Source organism: Globicephala melas, chromosome X (genome assembly GCF_963455315.2).
Source record: "Globicephala melas chromosome X, mGloMel1.2, whole genome shotgun sequence".
Lineage (NCBI taxonomy): Eukaryota > Metazoa > Chordata > Mammalia > Artiodactyla > Delphinidae > Globicephala > Globicephala melas.
The window spans coordinates 10,742,880-10,764,859 of NC_083335.1; the positions used below are offsets into that span (position 1 = coordinate 10,742,880).

Below are 21,980 nucleotides of genomic sequence, written 5' to 3' on the forward strand. Positions count from 1 at the left end.
AGGTGGCTGGCAAGAATCTTTAAAAAGTTGAAAATATGATCTGCTTTTCTAATGCTGAACTTCTTTGAACTACCAGTATTGTTGCTATCAGTTAAGTCATTACTGTGGAATTGAAAATTGTAGGAGGGGCCAGAAAGTGTTTAAAGCACATAAGGTTTATGAGTGTTTTTTTCAACTGCTGTTATGTTTTAAGCTTTTCTCCCCCCATCCATTTTTTATTTTTGCATGTTAAATCATAATGTTTTCCTTTGTTTGTTATATTATTTGGGGAGACTACAGAGTCCCTCTTGTACCAGGGATACCTTTTTTTTTTCTTAAAATAATTTTGGTCTTTTATTTAAGCCCATCCTCTCAAGGCATTTCTTTATCAGCGAGAACATGGTCTTCCCTCTCACTGTTTCTGTTCTCTCATTTTTATCTGTTTGAAGCAAATCATCACTGACTTTCTGTGCAAGCTGTTCTCCATTTATCATCTAAAATTGTACTCTGTTAACATAGGGAGGAGAAAATGGGCACTTGAAAGCTACTGTATCTACTCTGTGTTTGCTGTGGGAAAGAGTATATGACCACATGAATCTAAATCAAATGGGTTACCTTATCTCTTGGCTGAGTCCTTGGATGAGTGGGGCTTGGCCCTTAGCTTGGGACTATCAGTTTATACATAATTTTGCTTAGACACAGTCCCTGTCCTTGGCACTATTATTTTGTATTGCGAAGTTTAGATAGACTTTTTCTGGTTTGGGTTTATTAATTCTTTCTTTTGGTCATAGATTTTGGAAGTCTTAAGGGTTGATCCTGAAAGGCTGAGCACTTCCAGCTTCTAGCTTCTACTGCAGATATCCAAGAGAGCAAATAACTTAATAGCTATGTCTTATTGTACAGAAAAAGCAGAAGGCAAGAACAGCACTAATAAAGCAAAATTTGAGCAAAGTTTGTTCAGCAGTGACTGACATTGCTGCTGAAATTAGATACCTAAATGTCCTGTTCTTAGTGTGGAAATAGGTATTTGATCCAAAGCTGAAAAGTTAAACTGAGCTGTGCCTTTACAGGTAATACATCCTCATTATGTACAATTTGGAAAATTCAGAAAAGTTTGGAGTATCAAATTAAAATTATGCTCCTGAGACTTAGAGATCACCACTGTAATTAACATTTTTATGTATCTCCTTCCAGTCTTTTATTTATATTTTTACATAGTTGGAATCCTCATATGTAGTTTTTATCCTGCATTTTCATTTAACAGTATATTGTGACCTTTTCTCATGTCATTTAAAATTATTTAAAAACATGATTTTTTTTCTTTTTTTTTAGTATTAGTTATTTTATTTGTTTGTTTGGTTTTTTATACTGCAGGTTCTTATTAGTCATCAATTTTATACACATCAGTGTCAAGCCCAATCACCCAATTCAGCACACCACCATCCCCACCCCACCGCGGTTTTCCCCCGTTGGTGTCCATACGTCCATTCTCTACATCTGTATCTCAACTTCTGCCTTGCAAATCGATTCATCTGTACCATGTTTCTAGGTTCCACATACATGCATTAATATACGATATTTGTTTTTTGCTTTCTGACTTACTTCACCCTGTATGACAGTCTCTAGATCCGTCCACGTCTCAACAAATGACTCAATTTTGTTCCTTTTTATGGCTGAGTAATAGTCCATTGTATATATGTACAACAACTTCTTTATCCATTCGTCTGTCGATGGGCATTTAGGTTGCTTCCATGACCTGGCTATTGTAAATAGTGCTGCAATGAACATTGCGGTGCATGTGTCTTTTTGAATTATGGTTTTCTCTGGGTATATGCCCAGTAGTGGGATTGCTGGATCATATGGTCATTCTATTTTTAGTTTTTTAAGGAACCTCCATACTGTTCTCCATAGTGGCTGTATCAATTTACATTCCCACCAAGAGTGCAAGAGGGTTCCCTTTTCTCCACACCCTCTCCACCATTTGTTGTTTGTAGATTTTCTGATGATGCCCATTCTAACTGGTGTGAGGTGATACCTCATTGTAGCTTTCATTTGCATTTCTCTAATAATTAGTGATGTTGAGCAGCTTTTCATGTGCTTCTTGGCCATCTGTATGTCTCCTTTGGAGAAATGTCTATTTAGGTCTTCTGCCCATTTTGGATTGGGTTGTTTGTTTTTTTACTATTGAACTGCATTAGCTGTTTATATATTTTGGAGATTAATCCTTTGTCCATTGATTCGTTTGCAAATATTTTCTCCCATTCTGAGGGTTATCTTTTAGTCTTGTTTATGGTTTCCTTTGCTGTGGAAACTTCAAATGTAGCTTTGAAGTTTCATTAGGTCCCATTTATTTATTTTTGTTTTTATTTCCATTACTCTAGGAGGTGGACCAAAAAAAATGTTGCTGTGATTTATGTCAAAGAGTGTTCTTCCTCTGTTTTCCTCTGAGAGTTTTATAGTGTCTGTTCTTACATTTAGGTCTCTAATCCATTTTGAGTTTATTTTTGTGTATGGTGTTAGGGAGTGTTATAATTTCATTCTTTTACATGTAGCTGTCATGTTTTCCCAGTACCACTTAGTGAAGAGACTGTCTTTTCTCCATTGTATATCTTTGCCTCCTTTGTCATAGATTAGTTGACCATAGGTGTGTGGATTTATCTCTGGGATTTCTATCCTGTTCCATTGATCTATATTTCTGTTTTTGTGCCAGTACCATATTGTCTTGATTACTGTAGCTTTGCAGTATAGTCTGAAGTCAGGGAGTCTGATTCCTCCAGCTCCGTTTTTTTCCCTCAAGACTACTTTTGCTATTCAGGGTCTTTTGTGTCTCCATACAAATTTTAAGATGATTTGTTTTAGTTCCGTAAAAAATGCCATTGGTAATTTGATAGGGATTGCATTGAATCTGTAGATTCCTTTGGGTAGTATAGTCATTTTCACAATATTGATTCTTCCAATCCAAGAACATGGTATATCTCTCCATCTGTTGGTATCATCTTTAAGTTCTTTCATCAGTGTCTTATAGTTTTCTGCATACAGGTCTTTTGTCTCCCTAGGTAGGTTTATTCCTAGGTGTTTTATTCTTTTTGTTGCAATGGTAAATGGGAGTGTTGCCATAATTTCTCTTTCAGATTTTTCATCATTAGTGTATAGGAATGCAAGAGATTTCTGTGCATTAATTTTGTATCCTGCAACTTTACCAAATTCATTGATTAGCTCTAGTAGTTTTCTGGTGGCATTTTTAGGATTCTCTATGTATAGTATCATGCCATCTGCAACCAGTGACAGTTTTACTTCTTTTCCAATTTGTATTCCTTTTATTTCTTTTTCTTCTCTGATTGCCGTGGCTAGGACTTCCAAAACTATGTTGAATAATAGTGGTGAGAGTGGACATCCTTGTCTCGTTCCTGATCTTAGAGGAAATGCTTTCAGTTTTTCACCATTGAGAATGATGTTCGCTGTGGGTTTGTCGTATATGGGCTTTATTATGTTGAGGTAGGTTCCCTCTATGCCCACTTTCTGGAGAGTTTTTATCATAAATGGGTGTTGAATTTTGTCAAAAGCTTTTCCTGCATCTATTGAGATGATCATGGTCTTTATTCTTCAGTTTGTTAGTATGGTGTATCACATTGATTGATTTGCATATATTGAAGAATCCTTGCATCCCTGGAATAAATCCCACTTGATCGTGGTGTATGATCCTTTTAAAGTGTTGTTGGATTCTGTTTGCTAGTATTTTGTTGAGGATTTTTGCATCTATATTCAGCAGTGATATTGGTCTGTAATTTTCTTTTTTTGTAGGATCTTTGTCTGGTTTTGGTATCAGGGTGATGGTGGCCTCATAGAATGAGTTTGGGAGTGTTCCTTCCTCTGCAGTTTTTTGGAAGAGTTTGAGAAGGATGGGTGTTACCTCTTCTCTAAATGTTTGATAGAATTCACCTGTGAAGCCATCTGGTCCTGGACTTTTGTTTATTGGAAGATTTTTAATCACAGTTTCAACTTCATTACTTGTGATTGGTCTGCTCATATTTTCTGTTTCTTCCTGGTTCAGTCTTGGAAGGTTATACCTTTCTAAGAATTTGTCCATTTCTTCCAGGTTGTCCATTTTATTGGCATAGAGTTGCTTGTAGTAGTCTCTTAGGACGCTTTGTATTTCTGAGGTGTCTGTTGTAACTTCTCCTTTTTCCTTTCTAATTTTATTGATTGGAGTCCTCCCTCTTTTTCTTGATGAGTCTGGCTAATGGTTTATCAAGTTTGTTTATCTTCTCAAAGAAACAGCTTTTAGTTTTATTGATCTTTGCTATTGTTTTCTTTGTTTCTATTTCATTTATTTCTGCTCTGATCTTTATGATTTCTTTCCTTCTGCTAACTTTGGGTTTTGTTTGTTCTTCTTTCTCTAGTTCCTTTAGGTGTGAGTTTAGATTGTTTACTTGAGATTTTTCTTGTTTCTTGAGGTAGGCTTGTATAGCTATAAAATTCCCTCTTAGAACTGCTTTTGCTGTATCCCATAGGTTTTGGATTGTCGTGTTTTCATTGTCATTTGTCTCTAGGTAGGTTTTGATTTCCTCTTTGATTTCTTCAGTGATCTCTTGGTTATTTAGTAACGTATTGTTTAGCCTCCATGTGTTTGTGTTTTTTACGGTTTTTCCCCTGTAATTCATTTCTAGTCTCATAGCTTTGTGGTCAGAAAAGATGCTTGATATGATTTCAATTTTCTTAAATTTACTGAGGCTTGATTTGTGACCCAAGATGTGATCTATCCAGGAGAATGTTCCGTGCGCACTTGAGAAGAAAGTGTAATCTGCTGTTTTTGGATGGAATGTCCTATAAATATCAATTAAATCTATCTGGTCTCTTGTGTCATTTAAAGCTTGTGTTTCGTTATTAATTTTCTGTTTGGATGATCTGTCCATTGGTGTAAGTGAGGTGTTCAAGTCCCCCACTATTATTGTGTTACTGTCAATTTCCTCTTTTATAGCTGTTAGCAGTTGCCTTATGTATTGCGGTGCTCCTGTGTTGGGTGCATATATATTTATAATTGTTATATCTTCTTCTTGGATTGATCCCTTGACCATTATGTAGTGTTCTTCCTTGTCTCTTGTAACATTCTTTATTTTAAAGTCTATTTTATCTGATATGAGTATTGCTACTCCAGCTTTCTTTTGATTTCCATTTGCATGGAATATCTTTTTCCAACCCCTCACTTTCAGTCTGTATGTTTCTCTAGGTCTGAAGTGAGTCTCTTATAGACAGCATATATATGGGTCTTGTTTTTGTATCCATTCAGTGAGTCTGTGTCTTTGGGTTGTAGCATTTAATCCATTCACGTTTAAGGTAATTATCAATATGTATGTTCCTATGACCATTTTCTTAATTGTTTTGGGTTTGTTTTTGTAGGTCCCTTTCTTCTCTTGTGTTTCCCACTTAGAGAAGTTCCTTTAGCATTTGTTGTAGAGCTGGTTTGGTGGTGCTGAATTCTCTTAGCTTTTGCTTGTCTGTAAAGCTTTTGATTTCTCCATCGAATCTGAATGAGATCCTTGCCGGGTAGAGTAATCTTGGTTGTAGGTTCTTCCCTTTCATCACTTTAAGTATATCATGCCACTCCCTTCTGGCTTGTAGAGTTCCTGCAGAGAAGTCAGCCGTTAACCTTATGGGAGTTCCCTTGTATGTTATTTGTCGTTTTTCCCTTGCGCTTTGACTAATTTTTCTTTGTCTTTAATTTTTGCCAATTTGATTACTATGTGTTTCTGTGTGTTTCTCTTTGGGTTTATCCTGTATTGGACTCGCTGCACTTCCTGGACCTGGGTGGCCATTTCCTTTCCCATGTTAGGGAAGTTTTCGGCTATAATCTCTTCAAATATTTTCTCGGGTCCTTTCTCTCTCTCTTCTCCTTCTGGGACCCCTATAATGCGAATGTTCTTGCGTCTCATGTTGTCTTAGTGGTCTCTTAGGCTGTCTTCATTTCTTTTCATTCTTTTTTCTTTAGTCTGTTCCGCAGCAGTGAATTCCACCATTCTGTCTTTCCGGTCACTTATCCGTTCTTCTGCCTCAGTTATTCTGCTATTGATTCCTTCTAGTGTAGCTTTCATCTCAGTTATTGTGGTGTTCATCTCTGGTCTTTAATTCTTCTAGATGTTTGTTCTTTTATTCTTCTAAGTCTTTGTTAAACGTTTCTTGCATCTTCTCCATCTTTGCCTCCATTCTTTTTCCGAGGTCCTGGATCATCTTCACTATCATTATTCTGAATTCTTTTTCTGGAAGGTTGCCTATCTCCACTTCATTTAGTTGTTTTTCTGGGGTTTTATATTGTTCCTTCATCTGGTATATAGCCCTCTGCCTTTTCATCTTGTCTGTCTTCCTGTGAATGTGGTTTTTGTTCCACAGGCTGCAGGATTGTAGTTCTTCTTGCTTCTGCTGTCTGCCGTCTGGTGGATGAGGCTATCTAAGAGGCTTGATGGGAGGGAGTGGTGGTGGGTAGAGCTGACTGTTGCTCTGGTGGGCAGAGCTCAGTAAAACTTTAATCCACTTGACTGTTGATGGGTGGGGCTGGGTTCCCTCCCTGTTGGTTGTTTGGCCTGAGGCAACCCAACACTGGAGCCTACCTGGGCTCTTTGGTGGGGCTAATGACAGATTCTGGGAGGGCTCACACCAACGAGTACTTCCTAGTACTTCTGCTTCCAGTGTCCTTGTCCCCACGGTGAAACAGAGCCACCCCCCGCCTCTGCAGGAGACCCTCCAACACTAGCAGGTAGGTCTGGTTCAGTCCCCCCCGGGGTCACTGCTCCTTCCCCTGGGTCCCGATGCGCACACTACTTTGTGTGTGCCCTCCAAGAGTGGAGTCTCTGTTTCCCCCAGTCCTGTCGAAGTCCTGCAGTCAAATCCCACTAGGCTTCAAGGTCTGATTCTCTAGGAATTCCTCCTCCCATTGCCGGACCCCCAGGTTGGGAAGCCTGACGTGGGGCTCAGAACCTTCACTCCGGTGGGTGGACTTCTGTGGTATAATTGTTCGCCAGTCTGTGAGTCACCCACCCACCAGTTATGGGATTTGATTTTACTGTGATTGTGCCCCTCCTACCGTCTCATTGTGGCTTCTCCTTTGTCTTTGGATGTGGGGTATCTTTTTTGGTAAGTTCCAGTGTCTTCCTGTCGATGATTGTCTGGCAGCTAGTTGTGATTCTGGTGTTCCCGCAAGAGAGAGTGAGAGCTCGTCCTTCTACTCCGCCATCTTGTTTCCTCCAAAACCATGATTTTTAATGGCTAATATTTCACCATAGATATGCACCAAATTTTATTAAATTAACTCCTTTATAAAATTAAGTCACTGTCAAGGAACATGGTATATCTATCTCTACTTACTCAGTTTCTCTTTATATCTCTCAGTAACATTTTGTGGTTTCTTCATAGCTATCATACATTTGTAGGTTAACTGTTTTTTGATGGATTTTATTTGTTTGCTGCTATTGTCAGTGGAACCTTTTTTCTCTTATCTTCTAATTGCTTATTACTAGTATACAGAGCAGCTGTTGAATTTTAGATATTTACCTTTTTTTTTAACATCTTTATTGGAGTATAATTGCTTTACAATGGTGTGTTAGTTTCTTCTGTATAACAAAGTGAATCAGTAGATATTTACCTTTTATCCAGCCACTTTACAGAAATTTATTTTTATTTTGGGGGGGCTGTTTATTTTCTTTTTTGGTTTTGATAGACAGCCCTAGTCATCTGCAAGTAGTAGTTTTGTCTCTTTCTAGTAGCTATAACTATTAGTTTTGCTTCATGTCTCATTACACCAACAAGAATTTGGAGATCAACGTTAAATAATGATGATGATTTATGTTTAGGTCCTGGTTTCAGTGAGAATGCCTCAAGTGGTGCTTCACTGTTGAGGATGTTGTTGCCTGTTGATTTGATAGGGTTTTTTAAAACCATGTTAAGAAACTGCATTTATTTCAAGTTTGTGTGGTTTTTAAAATGGTGAATGTATATTGAATTTTATCAAACGTCTTTTGTATTTATAGAGATAGTTATATTGTTCTTCCTTATTTGACCTATTGATGGACTGTATTACACTAATTCCCTAATATTAAACCCTCTTTTATTCATTATTCAACAAATATTTGTCGAGTGCCTTCTATTTGCCAGGCACTATTCTAAGTGCTGCACAATCAGTAGAGAACAGCATAGGTAAGGTTGCTCCTCCAGCCTTGGTTCTTGCTTCTGTGCTGTTTGATGCTAGTGTCACGTAGATGCCTATAACCCATTAATGCATTCCATAAACACGTGAATACCTTTCATGTGCCAGGCGCTGTGTTCTGGGGATATAGCAGAAAGCAATGTAGTCATGGTACTTCATGAAACTTAGTGAAGGAAACAGAATTTAAACTGATAAGGTATAGTCGTATCATTGCAGGGGGGTTTTTTGGTTTGTTTTGGTGGGGGCCACACCGCGTGGTTTGTGGGATTTCAGTTTCCTGACCAGGGATCAAACCCAGGCCCTCTGCAGTGGAAGCCCAGGATCCTAATCACTGGACTGCCAGGGAATTGCCCATAATTGCAGTTTTGATAAATGCTATCAAGGAGAAATACAGAGAGTTTATAAGAGTGCTAACTAAATTAGGCAGGGTACTCAGGGAAGGCCTCTTTGAAGAAGTGACATTTAAATTGAGACCAGAGGGGATAAGTAAGAGACAGGTGAAAATGGGGAAGAGTATTCCAGGTAAAAGGAACTGCATGTGAAAAGGCCCCAATTTGGGAAGTAGTTTGACACTTTCTTTGAAATGAAAGAAGGCCAGGATGCCTGAAAGAAGGCTCAGGCACAAGGTAGGACAGGCTAGGACCAGATCCAGTAGGGTCTCGTAAGCCATGAGAAGGAATCTGGATTTACAGATTTCTAAAAATTGAAAGAATATGAAGGATTTTATGCCTATGTTTGGGTGCCAGTTAGGAGCCTCCTTCAGTAGTTTAAGCTAGAGAGTAAGAATGGAGAGAAGTGGACAGATCTGATAAATGTTTTTGGAGGTTAAATCAACAGAGGTTGGTGTGGGTGCAGGGGGTGAGCAGAAGTGTCAAGGATGAATCCGAGATTTCTGGCATGAATGTGGATGGTGGTACCATTTGCAGAAATAAGAACGTTGCAGGAGGAATGAGTTTTCCTGGGGTAGGGGTCACGAATTCAGTTTTAGCTATGTTTACTTTGAGATTTCTTTGAGACATCTGAGTGTAGGTGATAAATTGGCAGTTGAATGTATGCATCTGAAGCTCAGAAGTAAAGTCTGGGTCTCTAGCACATAGAGGGTATTTGAAACCATGAGAGATGATGTGACTGTATATAGAGCTGTGCTCTCAGATACCATAGCCACTAGTCATATGTGCCTATTTAAATTAGTTAGAACGAAATTAGAAAATCAGTTTCTCAGTTCCTCAGCACTCCTCAAGTACTCCTTAGCCACATGGGGTCATTGGCTACCATATTGGACAGTGCAGTTAAAGAACATGTCCATCATCACAGAAAGTCCTATTGGACAGTGCTGATACACAGTGAGAAAAAGATTTAAGATTGAACTCACTCTACTTTTTAAAGTTCAGATAGAGGAGGAGATGCTTCAAAGGGCACTTAAAATTAGTGACCAAAGAGAGAGATAAACTAGATGAGCATGGTGTCATAGAAGCCTTTGGAAGAGACTGTTTCAAGGAGGGGTCAAGTGTTGATTTCTGCTGCTAGGTCTGATAAGATGACTGAAGAGTATCCATTGGATTTAGCACTATGGAGATCATTGGTGACCTTAACAAAGCAATTTCAGAGGGGTGGTAGGAGCCAAAGTCATATTGGAGTGGATTAAAGAGAGAAATGGCAGGTGAGCAGGTAGCAACTGTGTGTCTTTTAAAGCTTGACTGCAAAGGGGGAATGTAGAGGTGGACCGGAGTTGGAGGAAGATATGGGGTCCAGGAAGGTTTTTTGTTTTTTAAATGAGGAGGATTTAGAACATGATTTATTTTAATGCTGATGAGAAGGAGCCTGTGTGAGGAAGAGGTTAAAGCTACGTGGGGGAGGTGTCTAGAGAATGACTGTGAGATTCCTGAGAGAACCTGAGGGGTTGCAATTCAAAAAGAAGATGGCCTTTGATAGGAGGACTCCTCCTTCGTGCATCAGAAGAGAAAGGAGAAGATGAGTACAGATACAGGTAGGTTTCCATGTGATGGCTTCTGTTTCCTCTGAGGTATGAGGTAAAGCTCATAAAGTATGAAGAAGAGAGCTTGAGAAGAGGGGGATCCAAAGATTGAGGATAAATGAGAAGGTGTGAATAGTGGTTCCAAATAGTAGTGGGAGACAAGTGGACTATGGAAACTTAGATTGCTTCCTATCATATAGGGCCCCGTTGAGGTTAGCAGTCAATTTATAATGGTGTGTGTGTGTGTGTGTGTGTGTGTGTGTGTGTGTGTGTGTGTGTGTGTACGCGCACGTGTGTATGTATGTGTGTGCGTGTGTGTATGTGTGTGTGTGCGTGTGCGTGTACGTATGTGTGTGTGCGTGTGTGCGCGTGTGTGTGCGCGTGTGTGTGTGCGTGTGCGTGTGTGTGTGTGTGGTTTTACTCCCTGAGACGTAAGTACAGAGAAGGCAGTTAGTTTGATTTCTGAGGGTTGGGAGTTAGCCAGATAGGTGTTAGCCAAAACAGAGTGAGAGTGGTAAGGCAGTTCTGGGTTTTTGCAACAGAGTGAAACGATGGCATCTGTTTGATAAAAAGGGAAGTGAAAGCAGGAGGAAGTGAATGGATACTGAGAAAGTGGAGGGATCAGTGCGCTGGAGGTTCCCATAAGAGCAGGTAAGCTGGAAGGAGTAACAGTTCAGAGTGGGATATTTGAATTAGAGATTTATGAGGTGATGGTGTTTCTGTGATGAAAGGTCCAGGGTAGAACTGAGGCAGCCCCAGTAGGGACTGAGGGAGTAGGTGGCTGAGGTGGAGGGGCAAGGTCATTGGATGAGGAAGTTGAAGGTGTTGACTGAGCTTTCTGTGCTAATTTTTCAGGGACGCAAAGTTAAAGCAGGGCTGTGAGTGGAGAGGAAGTCTTAATCAGGCCTGGATTTGGAAGTTTCTGGGAAGTTGGTACATGATTCCATGGAGGAGGGAAGGGAAGAAGCTGGCATAGCCCAGTGGGTGAGCCTCAAAGGAGAAGGGATTTTTCATGAGGGAGGAGGAGAGGGAATGGTCTGGAGATGGCATTAGGACAAATAAGGACATCAGTCTTAAATTACATAGGGTGTGAAAGGCTATAAATAGCCTCTAGTTCAGAGGGCCACAGCGGGAGCTAGTCTCAGGGCCCAGCCAGTTTGCAGGTGACTCTGATTTTCAGTCTGGATGCACTAGACCACCTGGAGGAGTGTTTTAGAAACTCCCAGTGCCTGGGCTTCACCCCCAGAGATTCTGTTTTCTTGGCCTGGGATGGGGCCCCAAGTGGCAGTATTTCCTAAAAGCGCCTCTGGTAATTCTAATGCACGCTTAGTTGAGAACTACTGAGAGATGCAGGGAGTATTCAGAGGAGAAATTGAAGATAGAGGAGTGTTTGCTGATCACAAAGAGGCCAGAGGGGCTGGAAGGGAGGAGAGTAGAAGGTTGCGTGGTGGGGGTAATTTGTCCTCTTTCCCATGCAACGTGGTGAGAGAGCATCTAGTGTTACTTTGTAAGCAATTTCTGGAATCTTTTGTCCGTTAAATGGGTCAGTTTATTTTTTATATTTGCTAAAATATATCTTTCAAGGATTGTGGGACAGAGAGAATATGTGTTCTTGTTCTAAGTCTGTATCAGGTAGGAACTGCTCTTTTTAAATTTTTTTCTACTTTTAATATAAATTATCTGAGAAAGAGAGGACTACTTGTGCCCTGAAGGAGGTTTTCCCATCGTATCTTCAAGGCTGCTCTAATTGACAGTCCTTATTCATGCTCCCTCTTTTTTTCTCCACCTTACAGTGGCACCCCCGTTAATTTTCTTATTGCTGGTCCTCTTGGGTGCCTTCTTTTTCATTTTTTCCTCTATGTTTATCTCTTTTATTCTGATCACTAAATATCTGTGAATACAGAAACTTAAAGAAATGCAAAGAAAGAGAGAGTCAAAGGTTCAGAAGTGGATTTCTACCATAAGAAACTAGGATTTTCATTTTATTTTCTCACCTCTTTGTTATTTACAAGTGTGAAAGAGTCCAGTTTGGGAGTCATTAAATGCCTTCTGTCTGTGAAGTCTGATGTCATTGTTATCAATAAAGTGACCGATGAGCCCGGTTTGCCTGGGACTTTCCCGGTCTTAGCTTTGGAAGTCTTGAGTCCTGAGAAGTCCCTCTGTCCCAAACAACCCTGGGAGACCATTGAGAGTGTTGTGTTGGATAACCGGTATGTGCAGCCTGCCTCTTGCCCTGAAGGAGCTTATCGTTTCCAGGGCCATGAGAAAACAATAAATGTAATAAATCAGTTAAAATAAGAATGTAAACAAGGACATGGGTTTCCTGGGTCACCATATCGAGACAGTTGATGGTAAATAGAGGGCATTAGAAAAGGGGAGACAGTATGTTATATACATAAGAAACTAAAGTCCCAGATAACTTTGCTTCTAATTATACTGTTTTCCAACTGACTGTACTTGAACCAGACCACTCCTGGACATGGGTCATTATATTGTTTTTGTGAGTTTATTCAAGACATACATTTTTCACTTGAGGTAAATGAGGTATAGATGCTTCTTTTCAGAATAATTCAAACCAATCCCATTATGCTTTTTTTTTAATTAGCTTATAAATTCAATTGCCTGGGTACAGTCTGTACCTAGGAACAAACCATCATATTTCCTTTTTTCCCTTCACACTTCAGAGACTTTTACTATATGATTTGGATTTGAAGTGGTAGGAATTTCCAGCTAGGAGATGGGAGGAGGGTGGTTGAGGAATTGATCTTCTGCTAGATTTTGGAGGTTCCTACAGTGACATTTGAGCAATATATCGGAAAGTAGGAAACTGTGATTTCAGTACATACCATATCACTCTATCGGGCTGCTCATTTACACAGTTTATCAGCCTTCACTAGATTTTCCTCTGTGCATCACCCCCAGCACCACCACCACACCCAGTCCCTTGATCTTATAGGCATGCTTCACACGTTAGAGGTCTGGAATATTTGCAATCTGGACCTTCTCCTATTAAATTGGTAAGTTGAAAATATCCCAAGAAAACATTATTTTCCGTAGCTATATGTACATGGATTTCCATTCTTTTTAGGTGGCTGCAAAATTCGGATTCAGGGGGACTGGACCAGAGAGCGCCGCTTTGAAATCCCTGATGAGGAACGCTGTCTGAAGTTCCTCTCAGAGGTCCTTGCTGCTCAGGAAGGTAACTCAAGCCTCAGCAGTTTTCTTTCTACTACTTGCATGGGACATGCTGTACAGAGGCAAGTGGCCATTAGCAAAGTACCTCACCCCTAGAGCCTTGATAGGCGATTTTTTTTTTTCTTCAGGAATGGCCCCAGGGATAGGTTAGGGAATAAGTCTATTCAGCTTTAAGGACACTGAGTCAATTTCCAGAATCTTCAGTTTCATTCCTTGGACAGCTTACTGCAGACTGTAATCCTCCTTTGGTCCCAGATGATCCCAGAGCTGCCCTCATTTTCTTAGTCTCTCCCTTTGTGTTCAAGAATGGCGCTGGCCCCTGCACTTGAGTGCTGAGTGAATGGCCTTTGGTTATGGTATATTCCATTCAATGGAATAGTCATTCCATTCTGACTATGACCCTTATCTCTCCAGCGCAGTCACAACTTCTTGTTCCAGAGCAAAAGGACTCATCCAGCTGGTACCAGAAATTAGACACTGAGGACAACTCTTCTGTTTTTTCAGGTACTGAAAAGATTCTTTTTTTCCCTGGTTGCTATGATTATTGCAGAGTCAATAGATTTTATCTGGGCAGATAAGATAATGTGGATTAATGTCAGTGTCAGATACCTTCTCCTATGGAGTGGTTTTATCAAGTCCGTACCCACTGACTCACGTTCACTCCTGATCCTTTCTGTGGCACATTAGCTCTTTCAGTGCCAGCTTAGCAGAGGGGTAAAAAGTGCAGGCTCTGGAGCCAGACTACCTGGGTTTGAATCCCCGTTCTCTGACTTACTAGTTATATGACCTTGGTCCAATTACTTTGACAACTCTGAGCTTCTGTTTCTTTTTCTGTAACATAGGAAGATTTTTAATAGCACCTACCTCATGAGGTCTTTGTGACAATTAAGTGAGATAATGATATAGCTCCTTACTATCAACCAGGCATTGTGCTAAAAGTCTTCTATAAAGACTAGCTCTTATTATTCACGTTCCAAGTTAACGTAACTTACTGTCATTCTAGTTAATATGTCAGTGCTTCAGGGACAGATGTGCTTCTTCCCCCAATCTACGTTATCACTACTCTTATACCTTTCTGTTTGGTAACGCCACTGAGCAAATAGTGATCAAACCAAAACCGCTGATCAAAGCAAAGTCCTATCAATCCTGCATAAGTTGGATGTTATCTTTTCCCCCCTTGCACTCTGGGTTCTGTGTCCTTCAGGGCTTCTTGGATTTGAGGATAATTTTTCATCTTTGAATTTGGACAAGAAAATAAATTTGCAGAATCAGCCTACAGGGGTTCATCGGGAACCGCCACCCCCACCATCTTCAGTGAATAGAATGTAAGTCCTATGTTGAAACAGATTTCCCACGTGTGAGACACACATGGGAATTGTTTAAGGCAATTTCACTTTTGAATTCCTCATTTATTTGCTAGGCTTCCACGTGAAAAGGAAGCTTCTAACAAGGAACAGCCCAAAGTGACCAATACCATGCGGAAGCTCTTTGTACCAAACACCCAGTCTGGGCAGCGGGAGGGTCTCATCAAACACATCCTGGCAAAGCGAGAGAAAGAATATGTCAACATTCAGACTTTCAGGTTAGTCTCTCTTCTACTTACTGAGGCTAAACGTTAGTACATATAGGAAAAAATGGTCTTTGGGTATTTAAGGTATTAGTTTAATTAGCTTAATTCAGAATAAAAGCATAAAGAAGAGAATGGTGAGCTGATTCAAGCCCCTGTCTTTATGCTGGTCAATAACATACATATCCAAAATAATGCCAGTGCTACAATTTCCCTTGGATTTTCTAATTACTAATGATACCACCTCTACTAACCTTTCTATCCACTCTTAGAGAACCAAGTCAAGCTCACAAGTACTAGAGAATTGTCTCCTAGTACATTCCATAAGCAAGTGTGTTTATCTATCTGACCTGCTGAATTTCTTCTTGCCAATATTGGAAAATTAAGTCCGCCATTACCACTAGACTTTAATTTACCTACTTTGGGAAGTTAACTGAAGGAAGTTTCACCCAAGCATCTTGATTGGGAGGTCTATCTTCGATTCTTTCCTCTATTATATTTTTCATTTCATCTTGGTGATATCCTCTTTTCTGGACTCACTACGTGTGGTGTGTGTCGTGTATCCCGATGTTCAAAGCAGCAACGCTTTCCTTTGTTATTTTCGAACAGCATGTACCCTTTTAGTCCAAGATTCCAGTCCCATCTGCTATCCCATTATGCCTCATTTATTCTAATTCAGTCATGACTATATCCCTATGCTGAAACCTCCAGATCTTCAGATTTCCCGTGATGCTTATATTTGTATGTAAACAGTTAAGACAGTCATGAGTTTTCCCTTCTGCTTTCCCCCTTAATACTATATCTGTCTCAACAGAATTTCCTACACAGATGTCCTTGTAATCCTTCGGGAAGTGAGTTTTTGGATTTAACTACAACTCCTTATGGAATAGTTATCCATGTTAGACATCCTTATAGCATGAAGATACCTCTTTCCCATCCACAAGCTCTCCCTTCAGATATGAGTTTGGATGGAATGTAATAGGAAGGAAATGTGGTAGAGCAATTAAACTTGTGTTTTTTAAATAGAGACTTGGTTCCTTTCTGTAGGTTTACCTGATGTAAACTTTGGAGAGAATAAGCCCACTGCCTTTGTCTTCTACAGGCAAGAGGGTTTTGTGTGTGTGTGTGGCAAAACAGTTTGAGAAATTATGTTGCTTATTGTGACCATCCACACTTGACCTTTGTTTTTAAATTATGTTTTGGAATCATGTATTAGGTTCTTTGTTGGAACATGGAACGTGAATGGCCAGTCTCCAGACAGTGGGCTAGAACCTTGGCTGAACTGTGATCCGAATCCTCCTGATATCTACTGCATTGGGTAAAATGGCGTCTGGAAGTTCATTTTGGCTGTATGTTTGGTGTTAGTTTACGTGACATTTTGCGCTTTTTTCCCCACCATTTGTAAAAACCTACTGTAGACTATATGTGAGAGTTAACTTGTGGGTCAAATTTGTGAGATCATAAAGGAACAGATACCTGAATTGGTGTAAGGAAGCATCTAATCCTCTCAAAACCCATAGAAAACTATATACTTCATAGAAACTGAGATTTGAGGTTAATTCTAACAGTGACTATTTCTAGGATATATAAACAAAGCTCTACAGTTATCCCTTATGGAGGTTTTTTTGTTTGTGTTTTGCATAGCCTGTGCATATACCTGTGGCGCGGAGTCTTTTGAAAAGAAAACTACTTGTCCTTACTGATCACCTGAGTCAATAGAGCAGTTCTCTAAAATTTATCTTTTCCGCATTGTTTCATCTAATGTCTCAGAAAATGGGACAGGAGGTAGTCAGAGATAATTATGGGATGTGTGTAGATCCGACATCCTCTTGTTTTCTCAGATTCCAAGAGCTGGACTTGAGCACAGAAGCCTTTTTCTACTTTGAATCTGTGAAGGAACAAGAGTGGTCCTTGGCTGTGGAGAGGGGTTTGCATTCCAAAGCCAAGTATAAGAAAGTAAGCCGCACTGAATTATCTTTTTTAGTATACAACTAAGTAGAACTCACTAGAAGTTACTCTGTTATCTATAGCTTGTTCCAAAAGAGTGGTTTAATTGAATTCTTCCCCATGTGTAATACTGGAATAGGGCAGACTAATCCTTTTTATTCCTATTTCCTAGAAAAAGAATTCCCTAAGTTTCCCGATCTTATAGTTTCATTGCTTAGGTAGTTTTTAGGAGAAAAGAAGAATTTTATTGTCCTCATAGCAGTAATTAACTCAAATGCTGACACATAAGGTAAGTGATTTTTGCAATGAGAGTTTAAGATTGAAATTGTTCGCTGACATGGTCAGAACTGGATGCTTTACAGAAAAGCAGTTTGAAGCATGTAGGTGCATAGGGCAAGCTTTGGAATTGGAGCAAGAACAGGAGTGTTGTGGAATTTCAATGAGCTCGAAACTTGGTTGTAAGTCAAGAATAGAGTTGACTTTAGCAAGGTGGCCCAATTTGTTGGTCTCTAGAAGGCACGTGGTAGAGGCTACCAGAAGAGTTATTTTAATTATGGGGCTACCATACCAAGCCCTTTAAAAGGAGTCATTTGTCTTAAGTAATTTTCATCTGCATCTTCTAGCAGCTGATATAGGTGATAAGACTCCTGAAGATGTTATTCCTCTCATATAGACTAATACACATTTCAGACATATTTCTAGTTCACAGACTTAAAAGTAAAAAGGAGTGTTATTTTATACATTTTAATTTCTTAGGAAATTGTAAATCAGAAACTAGGAAGAAGAGGCAAAAGGAACAAGCTGGGATAGAGGCTTTGTCATTATTATTCGAATTTTTTATGCTGCCTACTCACGGTAGGCTAAAAAGTGATTAAAATAATGAATCTAGAGCTGAGTGTACTCGTTGTCTCCAAAGACTTTTAACTCCTACTGGTCAGAGCCAGATTAAAGCTTTCCCAGAGAAGTTTTGTTTTCTCTTTATGAGGCCCACTGGGAAATTAGAGGATTTGGATTCAGATTAGGGCATGGTTATATCTTCTTGGTGGAAAATTAGTTGTGGGAATTCGATATGTGGCAAAGAGTGGTATTAACATGAACCTCTTCTAATTCCCTGCGACTCATAGGTTCAACTGGTCCGCCTCGTTGGGATGATGCTCCTGATATTTGCCAGAAAGGATCAGTGGCGATATATCCGTGATGTTGCTACAGAAACAGTTGGGACTGGAATCATGGGGAAGATGGTGAGTTACTTCGGAAATGAGCTCAATTATGATTTATGTCCATGTGAAGTTCAGGTGCTAGTTGCATCTTTGTACTAACTGTGGATCATTACTCTTGCTAACAGGGAAACAAAGGTGGGGTAGCTGTGAGATTTGTATTTCACAACACTACCTTTTGTGTTGTCAATTCCCACTTGGCTGCCCACGTGGAGGACTTTGAGAGAAGGAATCAGGATTATAAGGACATCTGCGCACGAATGAGTTTTGTGGTCCCAAATCAGACCCTCCCACAGCTGAACATCATGAAACATGAGTGAGTGGTTAAGTCTTCCTTAGCCTTTGAATAGTGGTGGTGAGAAGAGACTAAACGTGGTGAGAAGCTATAGAAATGTGAAGAGTGAAGAGATTATTGTTTAGGGATTGGGGTCACGAAGAAGGGGGCGGGTTTGAGGAATAGCAGATGAATTAGATTTTAGTCAGAGGAATTAGATTTGCTATCAGAGGAAAGGTTAGTTCTCTTAGTGGGCATCTAGAGTAATGGTAGAGGGGGGTCTGTCAATTGACATCAGTTTTTATTATTTTTTATTATAAAATAGAAAAGTAATAAAAGGTAAAAGTAAAAAATCCCTCATTTCTTACCTCTGTTCTCCCCGGCCAGTCCCTCCTTCCGAAGAAAAACACTGGACAATTCAGTGTGTATCCTTCCAGATCTGTGCTGTCCGTTATGACAGCCAGTAGCCATAGGTGGCTGTTGGGCACTTGAAAGTAGCTAGTCCAAACTGAGATGTGCTGTGAGCATATACACTGAATTTAGTAGGGAAAAAATGTAAAATATCTCAACTTTTTAAGTATTGATTACATGTTGAAATAACAAAAGTTTGCATATATTGAGTTAAATGGGATTTGGTTTTTTTTAAAGAAGGCATTGGGTTTTTTTTGTTTTGTTTTGTTTTATTTATTTTTGGCTGAGTTGGGTCTTCGTTGCTGTGCACGGGCTTTCTCTAGTTGCGACGAGCGGGGGCTACTCTTCGTTGCGGCGCATGGGCTTCTCATTGTGGTGGCTTCTCTTGTTGCGGAGCACGGGCTCTAGGCGTGCGAGCCTCAGTAGTTGTGGCACACGGGCTCAGTAGTTGTGGATCACAGGCTCTAGAGCGCAGGCTCAGTAGTTGTGACACATGGGCTTAGTTGCTCTGCAGCATATGGGATCTTCCTGGACCAGGGCTTGAACCCGTGTCCCCTTCATTGGCAGGTGGATTCTAAACCACTGTGCCACCAGGGAAGCCCTGGAATTTGTTGTTAAAGTTATTTTCACTTGTTTCTTTTACTTTTTATATTCAGCTACTAGGCAATTGAAAATTACATTTCTTATGTGCGTCCTATGTCTTCTGTTTTTTTTTTAAATTAATTATTTAATTTAGTTTTATTTTTGGCTGTGTTGGGTCTTCGTTGCTGCGTGCAGGCTTTCTCTAGTTGCGGCGAGCAGGGGCTACTCTTCATTGTGGTGCGCGGGCTTCTCATTGCGGTGGCTTCTCTTGTTGCAGAGCATGGGCTTTAGGCACACAGGCTTCAGTAGTTGTGGCACGTGGGCTCAGTAGTTGTGGCTTGCAGGCTCTAGAGCGCAGGCTCAGTAGTTGTGGCGCACAGGCTTAGTTGCTCCGCGGCATGTGGGATCTTCCCGGACCAGGGATCGAACCCGAGTCCCCTCCATTGGCAGGCAGATTCTTAACCACTGCCCCACCAGGGAAGTCCCTATCTGTTCTGAATAGTGCTGTTATAGACTTTTCTCTATGCACACACAAACACACACATACTCATTATATAGGACTGTATTATCCTATTTATTGTGAATCTCTTTCCAAGCCAGTAAATAGAGATCTACATTATTCTTTTTACTGGCTGTGAATCATTAAGAAAAGGGGCTGTGGAGATTTAAAGACACCAATGGATAATGTGAAAGGTTAGTGAAGAATGGGACTTAATAAGGATAGAAACAAAAATCAGTTGAGGAATGGATTGTTAGTAGAAAATGGTTATTTGTAGGGAAATTAATAGTAGTAATTGAAATTCTGAGAGGGTAATGAGATTTGGAATAGTGGTTTGAGATGTGAATTAGTAGGAAAACAAAAGATAATTTGTGGGTATTAGGATCAGTAGAGAGTGGGGTAATTGAGGAAAGAGTAGGGAAAGGTAGTGATGTTGGCCTCTTTCCATATTGTCTCAACAATTAGGATCATATAGAATTCTGTTTCACAGTGGTAAAACAAGGCCTTGACATCAGTAATCATAAAATTGCCCCGAAATTCCATAAATTTATTTACCCGGGACCTTAAAGATTGGCAAAGAGATCCATTTGGAACTTGAGATAGCTCACAAGAGAACCCATTTTGGTGTGGGAATTTCAGGGTCTCCCCTGGGCGGCTCTCAGCACACCTGGGGGTCTGTTGCTGTGATTGGGAGCCTGAGGCTCCCATGACCTGCCATTTTCCTTCCTGCCTGGGACTTGGACTGCGGTTCTGGGGCAAGGGTAGACAGAGTGGCTGCAGCAGAAAGCCCTGGACCTACATTTGCTAGTGGGCCCTGCCCAAGAGAGCTGTCATTCAGACCATGCAGACCCTAGTGGAGAGCCTGCAGAACATCAGGGCTCAGAGAGGCAGAAAACGTTCAGATTCTCTTCCCCTAGAGACCTGGCAAGTAGCCAGGTGAAATTTTGAAGCTAGTCCAGCAAATAAACTACATGCTTCTCTCAAGGAGTTAACTCCTTGGTTTCTGAGTCCCACATATACACCGTATTTCCCTGTCTTTGTTCCTCATGTGTGCAGGCCCGTCCTCCTGCCTATTTTGTAATCCCTCGCCCCTCTCAGGTGTTGATAGTACTCGCCCCCAAAGGATAGTTATATCTTAAACCCCTAGTCAGATAGTGATAAATGAATGCTTATCAATAATCTCCCCATTTTCCTTCTCTCCATTCTCCTCTGATTGATTTTTATGCTCATTGCTGCTATTTCTGTTCATGTATTTCTTTATCCTCAGTGTTGTCATCTGGTTGGGAGATTTGAACTACAGACTTTGCATGCCTGATGCCAATGAAGTGAAGAGTCTTATTAATAAGAATGACCTTCAGAGACTCTTGAAATTGGACCAGGTAATAAAATTTTATTTTAAAAGGTACTTTCCTAGACAGCAGATAAAATTGTTAGGTTTATGAGTTAGACCCATGGGAGTTGTGTCTTACTCTAGAAGTAGATGGAAAGGTATCACTGTCTGGGGAAAACATTGTGACTAGTGATGCAGTGAGTACACACAAGGTTTGTAGTGCTTTTATTAAGTGCTTGGATGGGAGGAGAAGAGATAACGTTAGTGATAAAAAGTCAATATAACATTTATTCATTAAGTCTTTATCAAGAAGGGATTTCAGAGATTTGTATAAATGAGTTGGAGAATGGGTGGGGTTAATTGGAGAACACTTCCTGGAGGAAGTGGGCCTTCAGCTATGTTGATGTGGTTTGGCAGATGAAACAGGGAAAGCTGCTCTATGATTACTTGGCAGGCTCAGCAACAGCTTGGAGGTAAAAGAGGGAGGCCCTGTGAGGGGATTGGGAGGCACAGAAGAGAAGTTTGGGAAAAATAGCAGACTGTGGTCTAATGGGAACTGATTGAGAAGTTGGGGCTTGCTAGTTTATAGATGTTAAAACCTGTGTGAGAAGCACTGATATGGTAACATTTATATAAAACGATATTGAGGAACCTAGTTTTCTGTAAATTTGCCTTGGAGCCTGGCACAGGACTTGAATTTTTACTTTAGCATATGGATTCTGGCTGCTAAAAGTGAATGCTTCTTATTGAGGGAAGAAAATGTTTCAACTTGATTTGAATGTCTTTAAATCCTAACGTGAGACTTTTGAC

General features: G+C 40.2%; 1 protein-coding gene across 7 annotated transcripts in view; it reads left to right on the forward strand.

Annotated features, from left to right (window-relative positions):
* The window catches only part of OCRL (OCRL inositol polyphosphate-5-phosphatase), a 56,745-nt gene that overhangs the window by 9,002 nt on the left and 25,763 nt on the right, over window positions 1-21,980 (forward strand). For all 7 annotated transcript variants that reach the window (XM_060292419.2, XM_060292421.2, XM_030844851.3 and 4 more), the window contains 9 exons: window positions 13,237-13,347; window positions 13,758-13,847; window positions 14,548-14,668; window positions 14,764-14,925; window positions 16,127-16,228; window positions 16,752-16,866; window positions 17,982-18,098; window positions 18,203-18,390; window positions 21,108-21,219. In XM_060292419.2, the coding sequence (XP_060148402.1) occupies window positions 13,237-13,347; window positions 13,758-13,847; window positions 14,548-14,668; window positions 14,764-14,925; window positions 16,127-16,228; window positions 16,752-16,866; window positions 17,982-18,098; window positions 18,203-18,390; window positions 21,108-21,219 (1,118 nt within the window). The remainder of the gene's footprint in view (window positions 1-13,236; window positions 13,348-13,757; window positions 13,848-14,547; window positions 14,669-14,763; window positions 14,926-16,126; window positions 16,229-16,751; window positions 16,867-17,981; window positions 18,099-18,202; window positions 18,391-21,107; window positions 21,220-21,980) is intronic.